We start from the raw sequence: 20,776 nt of genomic DNA, 5'->3' as shown, positions 1-20,776 counted from the left end.
TAGGAGGGATGGACTAGTGAGGCCGAACCATTTAGTGTTATGGTTTTAAGAGGGATGGACTAGTGAGATTGAGCATTTTGGTGGTATATTACTAAGAGGGACGACTAGTGAGGCCAAACCTCTTGATGATATGTTATTAGGAGGTCGGGACGGAATAGGAGGTCAAACCCCTTGGTATTACCTTATTAAGAGGGATGGAATAATGAGGCTGAACCTCTTTTGGTGTTGCTTTTTTTTTTGGAGGGACAGGATAATGAGGCCAATCCTCTTTGGTGTTGTCTTTTTGATAAAGAGGCGGAATTAGGAGGCTGAACCTCTTTGGTGTTGCCTTTTCAGGAGGGATGGAATAGTGAGGTTGAACCTCTTTATGTACTAGATAGGTGGCTCGGCCAATATTGATTGAACAGTTACTTGCCTATTTTGGATCGGATCCTTTGTGTCGGAATTGATTTGTTAATATTTGATTATCTCGAATTGACAACTTTGCTATAATCTCTAGGAAGGAATATTTTTTATTCCTACATAGATCATATTATTAAATTAAAATATTTGAAATTGGAATAACAATATTTTTCCACTTTGATCTTTCAGATTAAATAATGCTGGAGTTTGCTACTGCAGCAAATATGATCAAGAGAAAGTCCCATGGCATCTAATTCTGGTGTTAATTAATGGGTACCACAAGTTACATCTCTTGGAACACTACTTAACATTCTAACCCACAAAACTCCTGTTACTCTTACAATCAAAGCAGTTGGTGCAACCATGAACCATCTCCTTTATATACTTTCTTTCAGAGCTCTAGCACCACAACTGTACCACGAAAAAAAAAAGATTAATATCAAAAGAATAGAGAAAATATGAAAAAATATTTGTATATTATACTTTAAAGATGATGTGAAGATTGATGACTAGAGAGATTTGGTGTGTATTTAGATAATTTTGACATACACCTCTGAGTTTTGGTGTGTTTTTGAGATACCCCTTTGACAGCAGTCATCTGAAAGCGGGAAATACAAAATGACAAAAATACCACCCCCCTTCCAGAAAAAAAAGTTCTTGATTGTTTTTTTAAACCATTATCTTCAATCCTTTTATTTGAACAAATCCTCCACTGTCAAAACTTTATTATTTGCCAAAAAGTTGAAGACGAGGGTATTTTGGTCATTTTATTAGACTCTTAAAAAAGACCATGGTCAAGGTTTGTATGTAATCAGTTTAAAACCCCAGGACAAGGGGTTGTCCCAAATATACACTAAAATCCTACTTATACATACAATTAAAGAAGAACAAAATGAAGATTAAAAGAGAAAGAGAGTAATCTCACATTCAGAATCTGTAGTAATCCAATTTCCCGTTCTAGGATTGCATTGATCTTTATCTTGGACCGCTAATGTTGTGTTGTTGGCACTTTGATCTGACCCTGAAAGATCTTCAACTATAGAAATTGTAGATGGTTTGATCCATTTTCGATCATGTTTCAATGAAGTTGCGGAAAATGCAGAGTAAGCAGAGGAAGAAGTAGAACAGCTGCATGTTTCCCATTTGAAACTAATCTTAGGTGAGCTCGAGCTCTCATCATCGTTATTGTGTGGTGCAGCTGCAGCTTTTAAAGTGCCTCGGTTCCGAAAATACATAACCTTCAATAGCAATAGTATAGTATATGGTGAGAATAGATGTAAATTTGTAGTAGTATATTGTAGAAAGAAGAAATTACTAAAACTTTGTCGAATTACCAAATCAGCCATATTTTTATATTTATGAAAATGGTCATATACACAATCTCATAATTACTGAAAAGATTCTCTCCTATAGGTTCACAGGAAGAGTAAATGAGTTAATAGGAAATGTGACATACAATTCATAACTGCTTTGGTAAAAAGAAATAGTTATGGGTATATAGCCATTTTTGCAATAAAAAAACATGGCTGGTTTAGTAATTTTTGCAAAATGTATTGCCATTTTTGTATATATAAAAAAACTCTAGACGAAAATATACATAATAAGGATGAAATTTTTTTTAATAATAATAGAAAAGAAGCCAAAAGCGATAATTAGGAAAAGAAAATCACCTTTCGACCGATGTATTTTCCTCCTTTTTCTGACTTAGCGGTGGCAGCCCATTTCCAAAGATCCTTCATTCTAGAAATAGCTCTAGTTTTATCACCCTTAATCTTGTCTTTCTTTCCTAACGACCCATTTTGATCGTTTGTGACTATCGTCGAGGTTGTTATCGTTGAATCACATATAGGTAGCACCTTGTTTCCTACATGGGCAGGTGAATCCGCCTTATGACCCATTAGAACTCCTCGGCCGAGCTCTTCGTCTCGTATTCTCACTGAGTGTTGGCAATGTTGTCTCTTACGAAAGCTTCCTAGTCTCTTTAAGTCCAAATTGCTATAAAACCATGCTCTTGCATTGTTTCTACCGATTAGAATTGTGATCGAATTCGATTCCTTGTGTTTGGAGTCACCTTCTTCGGATATCTTTAAGGTTCGATGAACACCACCTCTTTTGAACCGAAACAAATCCTTTGATTCAACTTCTTTGACTGAAAAAGATATCAAAATAGAAGAGTATGGTTAGCATTAATAACTTATGACAGCTTCTAGTGGGTGGATTTTAGCTTCCCGACCATCAAAAGTGCTTTTGCTTCCCAAAATTTCTAGATTTCCACAAACGTCAAAAGGCAAAAATAGAGGCGTTTGAAAGAATCCAAACAAAACAAATATAAAATAGTCAACTCCTCCTTTTAAGGGTATTATGGTCAATCAAACATAATGTAAGAGAGTCGCGATAATCTGACTTCCCCACGTGGCATACTCAAAATATTCTTCTGATGTTGCATGGCCTAGAACCATAGATTATATGATTCAGGATACACTATCTGCATAGATTTATGGAGATGTGAAGAGGTGTAACCCAAGGCATAAAATCTATGGTTCTAGCACATGCCACGTCAGGAGAGTATTTTGAGTATGCCACGTGGGGGAGCCAGAAAATCATTACTCAATGCAAAATATGAAAAAAAAAAAAAAAAATTTCTTTAAGCCAAATGACTTCTAAGCCTTAAAAAGCACTACTTGAACAATGTCACAAAACAATAGACATCGCTATCACAATTCTTACAAAAGTGATTCATAGAAGCACTTCTACTAGAAGCAGAGCTGACCCAAACAAGTAAACGAGTTTTTAGAACTAATTACCTCTTGTGTCTTTGTTGGTAGGAGTAATTTCTTTGGCTTGTTCTTCTCGGGTCACCTTGAAAAGCCATTGAAGAATCTATAAAGATCAAGAAATGTAAACAAACAGATATAATTAAGATCTCCTTCAAGTCAAGTAATTAATTCAATGTGATAATGAAGCTTACCTTCATGTCTTTGTGCCTTATATAATGTAACTAAGATGAGACACTACTTCTATGGTCAAAGGACAGCAAACTTGACTATCTGTCTACTCTGTCTGTTTGCTAAGATTCCTGTTTAAATTTTTCGGGTGTGTTTGTAGAAGATTTGAAGAGTGTAAGAGTTGGAGTGAATCTAAGGGAGATGGTGAGACAACTAGGCAATGAGTTGTGTTTCTTAGTATATGAGAGTTTATTATATAAGGTGATCATGTGGTGGTGGTTGTGGTTATGAGAATTTGGGATTTAATTAAGGAAATTAAAGTGCTTAGTCTTGTTGTCATTTGTTTCTACCATACATTTTACATTTATGGTTCCTTCACTCTAGGTGGTCCCAATTGATGCTGACTTGTTGGATTATACTTTTCACCAAGGTTTGATTGGCTTGGATATCAACCATTTGATCTAACAACCTGGCTTTAACCAATTAAAAATGAGAGATTATATTTCCACACCAACCTTTTTTTTAAGCACACCAATTTTACTGAGGGGTGCCCCCGTACCATAATCAAAATTTTTTTTTATCTCATATGGGGTTAAAAGTTTTGGAATTGGCCAATTTTTGGTGAGGATGATCTCTATGGTGAGGAGATCATCCTCAACAAAAATCAGCCCATTCCGAAACTTCTAACCCCATTAAAAGGGGTTTACAAAACAAATAAATGATTTATGATTCTTCAACTTGTTTCGATAGGGTTAGAAGTTTCAGAATAGGCTGATTTTTAGTGAGGATTATCTCCTCACCATAGCGATCATCCTCACCAAAAATCAGCTCATTCCGAAACTTTTAACCCATATAAGACAAGAAACAAAATTGACAATAGTGTGGGGTGCCTTTAATAATAATTGGAGTGCCTTTAACACTACTTTTTTTCTAAAGAAAATAATGAAAGTAAATTTGGCGTTGGTGCGGATTGGCATTAATTAAAGAAATTTGGTGACCCCATCCTTGTCTCTTTTTCTTCTTTTTGGAAATTCTTTGATTTGGATTTTTTATAAAGTGAGAAAAGTTCTACAAGTTCTAAAAGGATTGATTTTTGAGAGTGAGAGAATGATTGAGGGAGAAATTGATTATTGGTGGTAGTTCAAATTAGGGGTGTACATTTTACACGAAACCAATTTCCTAGATCGAAAACGTGGACCAAACCTGATTGAAGGATCGAAAATCGAACCCAAACCAATTAAAATTCAAAATTAAAAAATAAAAATAAAAAAATTCAAAATATTTTGACTTCCCCCCTTAATATTTATAAGTTATAAATATATATAAAGAGTTGTGATGAATGCACACAGTCTTGGTAGGTGGCTGACATGGCAAGGGCGCATAATCATAGATTGTTTCAATCGGGATACACAAGAAAAAGATGTGATGTTCTGTGCCCCTTGTCATGTCAGTCGCGTACCCAACCACGTACCAAGACCGCTTACATTCATCATTATTCATATATAAACTTATATAGTTATAAGTTTATATTTATAAATTGAATTTCGAATCTACTCGAAATCGAAAAAATCCAAAAATCTCGATTCGGTTCTAGCCATTGGAAGTTGAACTCGAACCAAACCTAACACCAAAATATTAGGGTTGGTCTCGATTTTAGTCATACTCGGATCAAACCCGAAAATTTGGTTTGGATTAGTTCGGATTTACTTGAATGTACATCCCTAGTTCAAATATCACATGGGGCACTAGTGTAATGTACCTTAACTTATTGACTATGCAATCATGTTGCATGGTTGACAGTGTTGACCACTAGTATTTAATTAAAAAATAATAATGTAACCATCCATTACAATTATTGGATCTTGATAACTGTTAACCCTTTATCACATCCAAGACATTTTCGAACCTTGAAACGGTGGATTAAAGTCTTTAAAGATTGGGCATTAACACGGGTCAGGATTCATCTAAAAAAATTCGAAGCTGTGCATTATTTCTAACACCATGTCATGATCATTAAAGATTTACATTCATTTTTTATTTTTAAAAAAATAATTTTGATCTTTCATTTTAGTTGCATAAAGTCGTTCAACATATAATCGATGCTCCATTTTGTTCAGGAGTTGAACTTATGGAATGGTAAAACATTAGTATTATTTAATCCAATTTTACTTTTAAGGTAACATTATATGATCAAGTTGATTTGTTTTCCACTTAAAGATAGTTAGGGTTTGGAGCATGTGCCCCATGTGTAGATATGGTTGTTGTATCTTGGCTTTAAATTCACATGGCTGACCAAGCACATGTACTAACATATTTGATATTCTAAGCTAATGGCCTTGTTTTGTTTGGGGTTAACATGTGTTTTGAGTTTCCCTTGGCTTTCTCTTGTACTAGTTTTGAGAAGATCCAGGTGAGGTGAGGTGACGTGTCAGTTTCTTATCCTAGTTTTGTTTAAGGATACGTGGCAATACGATGATGGTTGGATCAATATTTGATTTATATGGTTTTAGAGGAGAGAATCATGGGAGCTGTCCCTCTCAATGTATGCTTTCTTGTGATGGGATTCCTTGACACGTTGAACCTTTCTCTTCTATGTGTGTGTTTGTGTCCCGTGTGGTGGGATTCTTTGACACGTTGAACCTCTCTTTTAATACTTGTCAAGGTCTCTAGATGATTCGGTTGTCAATGTAAACCGTGGATCATATTGACTTGCTTTAGATCTCAGTTGAACCATTTGAGATTTCGCATTGATTTTGCTGACGTGGATGTGTACAAAATCATACATGCTTTTGATCGAGATGTGAGTGAAAACATCTATGGTGATGTGTGCAGTTCCATGTCAGCAAAGTGAGAATCAATGTCAATGTTGAGGTCACTCCAACATAACTCACCATGATTAATTGGATTTTATGTTTTTGGTAAAAGATATTAATTTTTATTAATTTAAGTGTTTGTTAGCTAATGAAATATAAATTTAACCAACTGATTGTTGGGTGGAATGGTCAAGGTCTTCCTCCTAAACGGGAGAGGTCTTGAGTTCAAGACCCCTCGTTGATCTCCCTTAGAGATTTATCCTAATAATTAATTGGTGCGTGGGGAGGAACACCTTGATTTTCAAAATAGAAAATAAAAATAAAAGAAATATAGATTTGGTGATTTGAAAGGGTGATAATGGACGAGGGACCTTCCTTAATACGTAGGGGCAACAACTGACGATTAAAAATATAGAAGGTGACGAAGAGAGGGGGGTACTTGCTTATATATTACACTACGAGTACAAAAAGCAACCACAACAACTGACGATTAAAAATATAGAAGGTGACGAAGAGAGGGGGGTACTCGCTTATATATTACACTACGAGTACAAAAAGCAACCACAAATAATTGCAGGTTGTCTGCTTATAATGATCATCATTGTCATCCACCTTTTGCCAATTATGACAAGTTTCCAACATATCGATCCAATTTATCCAAATCTCGAGGTAATTCCAAAAAGCTCCCCACCCTACCCCAAATAATATTTTCTTCTTCTTCTCTCTCTTTTTTTTTTTTTTCTTCTTCTAATCTTCTCTTTAGTAATAAGAAAAATTACTAAAGGACCCTTGTGGAGGGACTTCTTTCTAAATAGCCCATAAATTTTCAGGGTTTGCTAAACAATACATTTAGTAAACTTTTTCTTTCTAAATGATCCTTGAAGACCATTTTCACCATTTTGACATGTGAAATGTTGAAATTACCATTTTCTCATCTTCTTCACATAATTAGGTTTTCCAACGGCGATTGTCATTATTTCTGACGATCTTTGATCATGAATGATGAATGGAGAATGCTATTATGTTAATTTTGAACATCTAGTTTATAAAAAGAAAATTGAAAAACAAAATTGTGATTTAATTTATTTTTATTTTTTATGATTACATCGAAACTTTTGATTTACAACCATAATTAATACATTTTTTAGTATTTCAAGGAGATTAACCAAATATCAAAGTTGAAAAAATGATATAAAAAAAAATCTGATTGCATTACAGAGTCGAGTTCACCATTTTTTATTTAATTACAGTCAAGTTTGACGGTAGTTAAATAAAAAGTGGTGAACTCAACACTAAGTAATGAGTTCATCAGTTTTTAACTTAGTGTCGAGTTCACTAATTTTTATTAAAGAACAAATTTGAAATTCAATTTTTTATTTATGATTACATCATAAATTTTGATTTGCAACCATAATTTATACATTTTTGGGTATTCAGAGGATATTAAACAAGTATCAAAATTAGAAAAATGAAAAATCCGATTGCATTATAGTGTCGAGTTCACCACTTTTAATTGAAGAACGAATTTAAGATTCAAATTTTTTAGATGACTACGTCATAAATTTTGATTTGCAACCATGACTTATAAATTTTTGGTTATTTAAAGGAGATTAACAAGTATCAAAATTAGAAAAATAAAAAATCTGATTGCAGTATAGCATCGAGTTCACTAGTTTTTAACTTAGTGTCGAGTTTAACGGTAATTAAATAAAAAGTGGTGGACCTGACGCTATAATGCAATCAAAATTTTCATTTTTTATTCTATTTTTCAACTTCGATATTTGGTTAATCTCCTCGAAATACCCAAAAAATATATCAATTATGGTTGCAAATCAAAAGTTACAATGTAATGATAAAAAAATTGAATCTCAACTTCGTTCTTCAATTTTTCTTTTATAAATCATCGAAAAAAAAAGAGCATCTAGATGTTCAAAATTAAGATAATATCATTCTCCATTTGTCATTCATGATTAAAGATCGTTGAAAATGATGGCAATCGTCGTTGAAAAACCTAACTATGTAAATAAGATGAGAAAATGGTAATTTTGACATTTCACACGCCAAAAATGGTGAAAATGGTCTTCAGGGACCATTTAGAAACAAAAAGTTTACTAAATGTCTTATTTAGATAACCTTGAAAACTTAAGGACTATTTAAAAAAAAATCCCTCTACAAAGGTCCTTTAAATAAAATTTTCTTATTAATAAGCAACTTTCTCCTTATCATGACACAAATGAGATCTTGGATCTCTAACATAATTTGGTGAGTCAAAGAAGTAGAAATTCCAATCCCAAAGGGATTAGTTGGGCCCTAAAACTTAGGGGTGCAACTTGGGCTAGTTCAAATCGAGAGCCAAACTAAATGATAGGCTTGGGCTGGTTTTGTTCGGTTTGGAACAAATTGTGGCACGGTTCTCGGTTAAAAAATGGAGAACCGATTAATTTGGTTTGGTTCTCGGCTCGAGGCTTGTATGGAACCAAACTAAATCAAACCTCTCTCTCTCTCTCTCTCTCTCTCTCTCTCTCTCTATATATATATATATATATATATATATATATTGATTTATTATGAATTATTTTAAGAGTTAAGACATAGATTAATGATTTTTTTTTAAGGATAGACTAATGATATTTTTATGAAAAGATTAGTGACTTATTAAATAAATTATGAAATTTCTATTTTTTTTTCCATTAAAAATATATTACTTCCAAAAAAAACTTTATAGGATATTGGTAACCCAGAAAATCAAATCGAATCAAATCGATCTTAATTTGGTTTGATTTGGTTCCAAATTTAATTTAGTGGGCCCAACCAATGTTGGCTCAGTTTCAAATTTTCCTCTGAACCGAACCAAGTTGCACTGCACCCCTAGTAAACCAATGTAGGAGTTTGCACCATCTGGTTATGTCTTTGAAATTTAGTGGCCTCCTAACTTATCCTATTGCAAATTGGAAAACTTTCATGGGATTAAGGTGTATGACTGAGAGGACTAGTACCATCCCAAAAAGTTGAGTACAAAAAAAGAGTAGAACTTTCATATTATGATCTAATTCCCATGAACTTGCATTGAACATTAACTAGGATGGTGGTGTGTTGAATTGAGATTCCTTGTATAAGGTAATCCATATTTTCTAATTAAACTAAGTCAACAACCATTTGATACTATTGCAAATAGGGAAAAAAAATGGGAGGTGAGTGAGAAGGGCAAAGTAAAAAGAAAGAGAATAAAGAGAAAAGATAGAGGAAATTAAAATACTTGGCTCTAAAATGAGAGGAAGTTTCTTCTTATCGATTTAAGTGGGTGAAATATCACTTAAATGTGAAAAAGGAGAACATCTTCTTCTATCAAAGTATAATTTTATTACACAAAGTGGAAGAGAAAACTTGAAAAGGCTTCAATTATGATTTTTTAATGATGTAAAACCAATGTTTTAAAACCTGGACCGGACCGGGTTGAATCTGACCTGGAAGCTTTCATGGTCCGACTCAAATATATAAACCCATCTTTCTAAAAAGCAATTGACCCATCCGGTTTAACTGGTGACTCGGTTGATTTGACAGAGTTTGTGAAGAGTCCGGTTCTAATAAAATGTGTTTTCCTTTGACATACCCCGCCACAGTTTGGTTAATATGTCAGATATCCCTGTTTTAAGAAACTGATGACATGCCCCCTTGACCCAAGGTCTTTTCTTAAAGACTAATGAAAATTTTTATAAAACATTCTCATATTCATTGATTCAACCTATCGGAAAAAAACCTTAAATTTTTCTTTCAAAAATTAGTCATTTTTAAGCTCTTTAACCCCATCTTAATCCCTTTAGAAGCTATTGAAACTCTTCTTCGATCCATTATTTTCAACCCCACCTCATTCCCTTATAGAAAACCCTTGATTTTTTCAAGGGAGTTGTGCAACCTATAACCCAAAAAATCTTAAACTTTTTATTTTTATTTTTATATATATCAAAACCAATCATTTTAAATCTCTTTAACGTTGTTTTCAAGTAGTTGAACCTCATCTTTGATCCATCGTTTCAATATCACTTTTATACCTTGTAAAAAGAGTCATGCTGGAGTGACCTCAAGCTAGAACCTCATATCGCACTTCTTGACATGAAAGTGGATAGGAACCATACATGCTTTTTCACTCGTATCTTGATGAAAAGTATCTATGGTTCCCATACACTTTCACGTCAAGAATTGCGATATGAGGTTACGAGAGAAAAAACATGTATGGTTCCTATCCACTTTCATGTCAAGAATTGTGATATGAGGTTCTAGCCCGAGCTCACTTCAACATTATTCTTGTTAAAAATCCTAGATTTTTCCATTCATGATTTCATCATCTTTACCTCAAAAATCCTGTCAAGATTGTTAGGTTTAAAAGTTGAAGAATTGAATACAATTTTAAGGTTGGAAAGAGACGTAAAATTGATTTTAAAGGTTGAAGAGTGGTAATTTTTCTTCTTCTTAAGACTAATAATATGTTTGGAACTTTGAATTGAGAGAAGTGGAGAAAAGAAAAACTTATTAAGAAAAGAGAAGAGAAACTCAATTTCTCTCCACCATGTTTGGAATGCCAAGAGAGAATTTGGGACAATTTTGAAATTTTAAAATATCTTAAAAGAGATCTAGGGGCAGAGTTGGCATTATAAAATATTTTAAAAGGCTTTCTCTCCATTTCTCTCATCTTCTCTCTACTTTTGGAGAGAGAAAACCCACCTTTTTTTTTTCTCTCCTCTTCTCTTTTCTCCCCACTTAACAATCCAAATAGGAGAAATGGACTTCTCTCCTTTTCTCTCAATCCAAACATAGCCTAAGAAAAGAGAAGAGAAACTTAGATTTTCTCCACCATGTTTAGATTGACTGGAGAAAAGTTGGGGTAGCTTTAAAATTTTAAAATGTCTTAAAAGAGATTTAGGCATGTAGTTGGAATTATAAATTATTTTAAAAGGGTTTCTCTCTACTTTTGAAGAGAAAGAAAACTCACCTTTTTTTTCTTTTCTCTTCTCTCTCCCACTTAACAATCCAAATAAGAGAAATGGAGAGAAACTCATTTATTTTCTCTTCTCTCCATTTCTCTCAATCCAAACATAGTGTTGAAGAGTTGAAGATGCCTCATGTGAAAAAAAAATCCAGAAAAATTCACTGTTTGTTACTTTTGGGTTGGACCCATTTGACCCATCAGTACCTACTTGCCCAATCGAACATGTCAATGGTTGGTCCAATTTTTAAAACATTGGTTAAAATAATTATTTATTTACTTTAAACTCCTAAGAGCATCTCCAACAAGGTCTCAAATTTTGATGACAAACCCAAAATTTAAAACAATCTCCATAAAGGCTCTCTATGCAAGTGTCAAATGCCCTCTTAAAAATAAAATATGTTAAACCAATGCTATCATTTGCATATCTCAAAATTGCTAAAGTGTCTTTTAGGTTAGAAAAAAATGTCTTTTGGATTATAAATTTTTTTTACTAGATTTCCATTCAAAAAATGAAAAATTATCTTTTGGATTTTTTAAAATCAAATTGGTATCCAAAAGCATACCAATGATATTTTTTTGAGATAAAGTATTGGAGAAACATATGTCAAATATAGTATATTTGTACTTTATTGTCTATTTTTTGTATGACATGCACTTCAATTTGTCTTTTAATAGAAAAGCCTAGGATTTTATTGTTAATGTTCAATGACAATTTTGCAAATATCAAGATTTCAAAAAAATTTATTGTTTAATGACAACTAAACCCTTACTTTCTAGACTGGAACACAAAATAGAAACGCTTTCAAATGTTATTCAAATAAAAACATGGTCGTCGAGGAGGTAACTCCCCAAGGCTTGGACTTTATCATTCCCCTTATTGTAAATAAAAGTATTTATTTTTTGTTCTCCACAAAATGTTTTAAATAACTTGATCGATCAAGTATCTTATCTAACTCAAGTATTTTTTTACCTGATTTAGTGGATTTGACATGCTAACTTGATGAGTTGGTTCTATTGAGTATTGGAGCCGGGTCGATCACCTGGAAGTCCAATTGAGTTGATTTGACCCGACGAGTTTTAAAACTTTGCTAAAAACTACTGTCAACCCGGTCAAACAGGTATAATTTTGAATTCATCACCCCTAATGAGTACTAAGGGCAAAAAGCTAAAGAAAACAAATCAAAGTGGGGTGCATGGTATGTGTATGATGCCTATCTTTTGTTTAGATGTAGCTTTCCATCTTTTCCTAACCTAAAAACCCATCCCTCAAAGTGAACCCACTAAATCACAAAGCAACTTTAATCATTTGAAGAGTGCTCCTCTTTCCATATCTCCTCTTTGGTTTAGAGCCTTAGCCCTAAAAATTCCTCTTGAAATCTATTCAAGGTTCTTATGTCCTTCATGGTAAGGCCTTAATGCCAAAGACAAAACTGGCATAACTTATTTTACTAACACATTAGGTGCTCTAGAGCTTGTCATAGCTTGTTTTTTTTTTCTATATAGAAGGGATAGGGAGAGGTTGTAATCTTATTGTTTGTACTCCTGGCGGCGTCAACGCAGTACAAGTGCACTATAGTGTGCTCTTGTTATGCACAAACAACACATCCTAACAACAACAACAATGACGACGATGACAACAACAACAAATCTAGTACTAGAAATAAGAGTGGGATCCCCGAAGACGATCTTAGACATACAAGGCATCCTAACAACAACGACAGCGACAATCATTTAGGTTCTATAAATAGGTGTGGGCTTCTTCAATGCGAAAAGATTGATCTTAGTACTCATGCCCCACAAGATCAAGATGAGAGCAATGGTGGAAGCAACAGTAGTGGTAGTAATGAATCCCATGGGCCTTACATGTTGCCCCAACCTCTCAAGAGCAATCTCAAGAAAGGTACAACAGGGGATGGACTACATCAAATTAGGAAAGTTAGTTGGCCTGATGCTTATGGCAAAGATCTTGCTCATGTTCATGAGTTTGAGTCAAGGTGCACCCCATCCCCACTCCTCCCATAACTTTTTCTTTTATGATGGGTTTGTGGTTGCTTGTTTGTATTGGAGCCCATTATCAAATGTTTTATTACTAAAACATTTGCATTTATAGCTTATATGTACTTCCCTATTTTTTCTCACTCATTTATTATTTTTTTTTGTTTCCATAGTGTAATGGAGGATGGGGAACTTGAGGGAGTGAGGAATTCTTGTATCTGTTCTATTCAATGAAGTAATATATCTAAGGTATGACAACCTGCCTCTTAGTAATTAAAAAAAAAAAAAAAAAATCTAAATTTGAATACATTTACAGATGAACTTGTTCCTTCTATAGATTTTTTTCCCTTTTTTTTTTTTGTTTCCATTTTTTTCTTTTTTGAAAAGTGAGACTTAACAATCTCAAAGTTGCATCACAATATGTCAACTAACTGAGCTATGGGTCCAAGTCTGAAAGAGTTATTTTTCTTGAGAAAATTACAAAATTGTTTAGAGAAAAAGCCACAATTATTACCATGAGGAACATTGTTCATTTCAATTTCAGGAATTGAAATATATTATGGAGTCGATACAAAATATTTCATAGGGATTATAATATTTTTCTTTATTAAACTAAGACACGGATCTGTCTAACTCCACCCATAATGTACAAAATATGTGGGGTCTTTATGATTGCACCTCAAGAAAATGTTCCAGAAAACAAATTCCATTGTTTGGTTGCACCTAGGAAATTATCAAAAAACAAAAGAGTTTATTTTTAGCATAATTTTAAAATTAGTCAAGTCAATTAGATTTCAAGGAGACTCAATCCATGGGATAGTTGACCTATCTCACCAACTCTAAAATGCACCAAGTTAGGTCAAAAACTCAACTGAGCTATTGAGTTATATTTAATATTTTATTATGGAGAACAAAAAATATATAAAATTTTAAATATTAAAGACCATTTTAAATATTTCTAATTTAATATATCTTTATTTGACTCATCCTAGTTGACTTGAGAGTTGTTCGAGTTGACTCAACTTGGTAGACATACGAGTCGAGTTGAATTTTAAAACTATTTGTTTTCGGTTTTGGTGATAGAGGGATAATTGTAAGAGAATGTGGGAAAATCTTTACCCAAGGTGGGATGGAAAACCATTTCCGTCCCAAGGTGGAAAATCCCCTTGATCAGTAAATTGAATTCCAAGGGAAATACGTAATCATATATCTAAAAATTATAATTTTCAAGAAAAATACTTTTCAACCCATTTTCATGTGCAATCATACTGTCCATGGAGGGAGCATAGTTCTTATTCACAATTACTTAAAATTACTAACTTAAACCAAGTTTCATTTTATTTAGCTTATATTTTCTTCTTCGATTATTTGTCCACTCATTCTCCTAATTAGGTGATGTTATGTATGTTAACCCATCTTTGATTATGGGATTGTGGATGGTCAAGAAATAAAATCTTCAAGGAATGAATGTGAGAAAGATGAAGATGTTGAGACGAAAGAGTGATAAAACTAGAAAAGAGAAATTAGAAATGCGGTATTTTCGAGGTAATAAACAACTCAAATAAGAGATGAACTTCAAGAAAGTCAATTAAGAGGGGGCAAATTTTTTGCATAACATGACTGAAATAAGGCTAAACAATAGATTAACAAGATTTGAGTCGTACTTATTTGTGTATTGGATATGATGTATTGTAATAAGGTGTATGTTGGAATCAGATCATCTATTCATGAAGATTGGGATAAAGATTAAATCTGATTAGGGTTTTTTTATTTGATTAGATGAAATTTAGAGAAAATTTCCCAAACAAAGCACAAAAATCGACTAATTCCCAAAACGGGGCACTATTGGAATGATTTTGAAAATGGCAAATTACCATTTTCAAAATTAAGTGTTTTTTTTTTACCAAATTGATAAAAAAAAATTAAATGAAAAGTGTTTTGAAAAAATTTCATACCCAAAATACCCTTTTTAGGTCAGAATATTATTTTAAACAATGTCGATAAGACCCTGTTGACTATTAGAATATAATTTTATACGGTGTCGACATTAGATCAGAATATTATTTTAAATAGTATTTACAAGACTCTATTGACATTGTATCAGAATATGATTTTATATAGTGTCGACAAGGTCTTGTCAACATTAGATCGAAATATTATTTAGTACAATGTCGACAAGACCCTGTTGTCACTATACTTTTACATGAAATTAATATAGAAAGAAGAGAGAGGAAAGGGTATTTTCCGTAAAACTTTTTATCAAAACACTTTTCATTTATTTTTTACCGATTTGGTAAAAAAACTTATTTTTGAAAACTGTATATTACCGTTTTCAGGATTAGTTTTAATAGTGCACCGTTTGGGAATTAATCGATTTTTGGTTCATGTTTTTGTAATTTTGCCTCTAATTAGATGTCTTTCCAATGCTTTTTCTTCAAAAACTCTATTCGGTTCTTGTAATTAGGATCCAATAATCAGTGATTTATTTTCATCAACACTGAGCCATGACCAGCTCATATCCCCACACCTTCTGTTAACCATATTCTATAACGTTCTCTCTTTCTTCTCCATTAGCCTTTGTTTGTTTTCTCATTTTCTTTTATTCTTTTTACCATTAAAATTCTCATGTCTTATCCCCCATATCTCCATATTTTCATCCTTTATGATCTTTATGAACAGACAATTAAGCACACACGACCAATTAAATGTTGTTAGAAAAGATCATGGCATACTTGATATAGTGACCATCGGCTTCAACAGATTCATAAGATGAGGCAATGTCTAACTTCATAGACAAGTGGTGATCACCAACATCACGATGGATATTTTTCAATGACATCAATCGTTCAATTAGTAAGATCAAGGGTTGATATTAAATACAACCAAACATCTTTTATTAAAAAAACATACGATTGTGGAAATGTATTAAACTTTTAATATGAAATACTGCGACACAAGTGTATAGTGATACATCACATCATCTTATCATGAAGATTAGGACAAATATTTTAGGGACAATGACGAGAAGGGACCCTTTATTGAGAATATGTACCGATTAGTCCCCTAGAGGAGAATACGGGCCATTGAAGTCCCACTTAATAAAATATGCACTTATTAAGGATCTTTTGAAGATTTTTTTTAAGAAAAAAAAATACTTGAAATACCTTTTTAACTATTTTACAAAGTGGTTTAATTTAAAAATATACCGAGTCAATAAAAAACTTGATCTATTTATTTTGTTATTAATATTTTTGTGAAAATAAACAAATAAATATTTTTATTTATTAAAATTTATTTATAAATTCAATATAATTTTATTTGACACATTTAAGTAGACATGCTAATTTTTTAGTTGAATCAATTTGATGAACATTCAAGTCAAGTTTTAAAATAATGTTTTAAATATTTATATCTTTTAATAAATCTAATATACATAGATCAAATTAGTTTGATGATGATTATAACCCTACTCATCTCCATCATCATCATCATCATCTATGTGAGTTAAAAATCACCAGTTTTAAAAAGAGAAAATAAAGATTTTTTTTTCATTTGATTTTTTTTCCATTGTTATATAAAGAGATGATCATAGTCAAGGGGCATGTCATTAATTTTAAACATATGTTTACTCAAATATTCTGGAATAAATATGTTTATTTAAACCTCAAAATTTGTTGATGGGGTAGTTATGGCATTTCGTTTCAAAAATTCTTTTTAGACTAATATTTGATAATATGAATACTAAAGAGTCCATATATTTTTCAAGAGGGACTTTCTGGTACATATTTTCATATAATAAGTCTTTGGGGTCATTTTCCCAAGATTTTATTGGATTAGTATTATTTTAAGATTAGATTGATAAGATTTACTTCTAGTTAAATTTCTTTCCATTAATTATTTTCTATGGGTCAAGTTCAAATGACTCACGTAGAAGACACAAGCTCGATGGTGTAAACACAAAATCTAATGGTCGGGATTGATTTATCCTCGGGATAAGCATTCTCAAGACACTTACCATGCATACATGTAAAGAGTAATGATAAAATGACTCCCTCACTGAATGCCCTTGACATGACATCTGCTTGAACTGTAGATATGTACTCCTCGAGATACATAATTGCGAAGTACAGATCTACGGTTCAAGCACATGTCAAGTCAGGGGGAGTCATTTTATCACAATTCTACATATAAACCCTAACCGTTGCCAGGATCATGTGTTTTCTACATGAGTCACCAAACTTGACTCATTTTCGATATAAACCTTATTAGGGTTCTTGTAATCAAATCTAATAAACTTTAATGAAGCCCTCAATCAAAGTATTGCTAACTCCCTTTAATACACAACATGGTACCAAACCATCCTAAATTATACATAGATTATTCAATTTTTTGAAGTAGCACCAACAGTAAGGCTCATTTCTATTACATATCCCACTCCAAGAAGCGAATTATTGCAATTATTTCCAAAAAAAAAATCTGCCAACCTTAGCACCTCTCAAACTTCATCAAAGCCTTTTCTTTATGCATTTTTATTATTAATAATATTTTCTTAATGAAGTCTTCTCTTGATTGTTGTATTGTTCAGGACATGCCCCACTGGGACATGATGGAGAGAAGATAAGAGTGGATGGTTATTTCTTTGTCTTGTAATTAATTAGTTCTAATGTTTTTTTTTTTCCTAATGATCAAGCAAGAGAATATCTAGTTCTATTGTTAATTTAACAATTATAAGTTATAAGAATTAATGTATTCTTTAGCTCCACTATGCACATGCTAAATCATTTCCATAAATGTTTTTATATACATTTTATTGGATTTGGATACATTGAATTGGGCATTGTTGATCAAGAACAGATATGATATTGTTATCAAATTGGATCATCGAAACCAAATCCTTGATCCATATCTAAAGTTCACTACGTGAAAACTAGAAAATTCGACATAAAAATTTGATAGGCCAAGGCCCGCGAATTTTAGAAACTGAATTTTGATGGTCTAGGACCGTCGAAATTCTTGATGTTCCCAGATTTGACGGCTTAGAGCTGTCGAATTTCTCTCATCCTTCATTAATTTGACAGTTTTAGCCCGTCGAAAAAAAATTTTGATAATAAAAAATTTGATGCCAATTCGACCTCTTGGTTCGTCGAATTTTATGAAATTTGATGGCCCAGGGCCGTCAAATCTGGGCTCTTTTCACATTGTGATTATCGAATCAAAATGGATTGGATTTCAGGTCTAATCCGACATATTGAAAGCCCTATCTAATCTACCTATCCATTTTGCTAAAATGGGCTTATGCTCTCTTTTCTTTTTTTCCTTTTTTAATTTTTAATTTTTTTTGTCGTTGGTAAATTAGACGTGAACAATATATCTCAAAGTTGCACCGCAATATGTCAATTAATTGAGCTAAGTACGAAAGAGCCTTTTTTTCTTGAGAAAATTACAAAATTGTTAAGAGAAAAGGCCACAACTATTACCATAGAGGAACATTGTTCATTTCAATCTTCGAATTGAAATATATTATGGAGTCGATACAAAATGTTTATCATATATTTATATTATTTTTCTTTACTAAGCTAAATCATAATGTACAAAAAAAAATGTGGTGTCTTTATGATTGCTTGTAATTTGTGTTTAAGGGAATATAAATTCCTTAAGAAAATGTTCCAAAAAAAGGAATTCCACTTGCACTTAAGAGCTAATCAAAAAACAAAAAACAAAAAAAAAAAAAAGAAAATTGTAAGAAGAAAAAAGAAAAGAGAGTTGATTTTTAGCATAATTTTAAAACTAGTCAAAGTCAATTGGATTTCAAGGTGTCTCAATCCCATGGAATCATCCAACTACCGCTCGAAAATACACCAAGTTAGGTGAGACATCTCGACTGAGTTATTGAGTTAAACATAATTTTTATTATGGAGAACATATACGTATGGCCTAAAAGTTTTGAATTGAGCTGATTTTTTGTGAGGATGATGTTTATGGCGAGGAGATCTTTCTCACGAAAAATCAGCCCAATCTGAAACTTCTAACCCCAACAAAAGTGATTTACAAATTGATGGTCCATAATTCTTAACCACTTTTTGAGTTTTATTTCTTTTTTTTTTGTTGAGTGAGGCCCATTTCAAAATTGGATTCAAACCCAATCAATCTAAAGCTTTGAACTGTGGTCCTTTGTGTTGACTAGCATTTGTGGAATTAACTCAAAAGAGATAAAGTTAGCTAGTTATTTGAAAAACTAGTTAAATTAGAATATATTTGTATTCCAAATAACCCACTGAAGGAGAGAGACTAGAAGAAATTAAATTTAACAGATATGTATAAAATTCATTGCAGGATCACCTTCAATTCTGCTATCTCCTGTTCTCATTTTGCAAATGTCACAATGAATGCAACTTCCTTTTTCTTTACTTTTTGAAGCTGATATCAAATGGAAACTAAAATCAGTATGTGCAACGATAGTCTTCCCTATTAGGCTAAAATGTTATAAACAAGCAAGCAATAACTCCTCTAAGGATTTTAACATCTAAAGATAAATAACCACTAATATGGGTTCTACATAGATGGAAGGAGTCATATTCATGAAAATATTTACAGAAACACCACCAAAAAGAGAGAAAATATGGGGAAAAAAAGGACACTTAGGAATAAAAAGATGTAACCTAGAGATGTGTCTGCTTGTACAGGGGACTCATTTTGAAATGTTTATAACTTGACAACAAGATACCAACTGTCCATCTGTTATTAACCCTAGTTCTTAAATCATCAGAAATAACACTATACAACACACACTGAAAAAATGGCGGTGGGTTGTTGTGGTAGTCCTCCCCGAAATAAGTTGTGGTGCGCACAAGCTGGCCCGGACACTCGGTTAGCAAAAAAAAACACACACACACACACACACACTGAAAAAGATTACAAGAATAACACCTAAACATCTAAAATTGCAAGCATCAACCCAATCTAACAATGAAAGAATCTCATCGCACATTGAAGAAATGAAATATGTAGATTATACATTTCTTAAAAACTAATAAAAGAACATAAATCCTAGTTCTTCAACCATCATAACTAAGATTTGAAGCAAAAAAAAAAAAAAAGATTAGAAACCAAGACTGTAGATACGTGATTTATTCAATTTTGAATATATCAACTACTTTGAGGGGGGGGGGGGGTTTGGAGTCGCCACCATTCATATTTGAAATGGGTGTGAATGGTCACCCGGATTACATTTTTTTTTTAAATCATGTTTTTGACATTTTGATGACTCTCATACAGATACGACTCATTGGTCAAACTTTTAATTTTAAGTAATGGGACCCATTTTATGGAGTAGGGAAGGTGTTAGGCACCCTACTCCATTCACCGTGGTGGTAACCTCGAATTTGGTTCATTTAAAAAAATAAAGAGTTGGAAAAATCAAACATGTACCCTCGAAGATGAGGGGCTTGGATATTGGTTTAAATTGTTGAGGGCACCCTTATTGAAAAAGGGGCCCCTTTTATAATTGAAACCATTTGTGGTGTGTATGTGTAAGTGTAGAGAGGGGGAGAAGTAGAAGAGGGAAGTGAGGAGGAGAGAAGGGGGGTGATCCTTGTCCAAAGCCCACCTTATTTTTCTTGACCTTCTTTGACTTTCTT

The 20,776-nt window shown here is 32.7% G+C and overlaps 1 protein-coding gene and 1 long non-coding RNA gene across 2 annotated transcripts; one reads left to right on the top strand and one right to left on the bottom strand.

The window, feature by feature from the left end:
• Positions 1–646: 646 nt before the first annotated feature.
• Positions 647–3,568, bottom strand: LOC147382842 (uncharacterized). The gene is made up of 5 exons (XM_086427144.1): positions 3,371–3,568; positions 3,207–3,282; positions 2,073–2,551; positions 1,328–1,640; positions 647–813 (listed from the first exon to the last, which is right to left on the bottom strand). Exons 1-5 carry the CDS (start codon positions 3,374–3,376, stop codon positions 794–796), a joined length of 894 nt encoding a protein of 297 aa, XP_086283270.1. The 5' UTR covers positions 3,377–3,568; the 3' UTR covers positions 647–793.
• An 8,912-nt stretch (positions 3,569–12,480) lies between these two features.
• Positions 12,481–17,834, top strand: LOC147382841 (uncharacterized). The gene is made up of 3 exons (XR_015173921.1): positions 12,481–13,138; positions 13,313–13,388; positions 17,725–17,834. It is a non-coding gene; the product is annotated as an uncharacterized LOC147382841 (long non-coding RNA).
• The last annotated feature ends 2,942 nt before the right edge of the window (positions 17,835–20,776 follow it).

The sequence above is a fragment of the Akebia trifoliata genome, chromosome 16 (assembly GCF_017979445.1).
Source record: "Akebia trifoliata isolate Shusen 1 chromosome 16, ASM1797944v1, whole genome shotgun sequence".
Classification (NCBI taxonomy): Eukaryota; Viridiplantae; Streptophyta; class Magnoliopsida; order Ranunculales; family Lardizabalaceae; genus Akebia; species Akebia trifoliata.
Note: the sequence above shows the minus strand (reverse complement) of the source record. Positions and strands in the feature narration are given on the sequence as shown.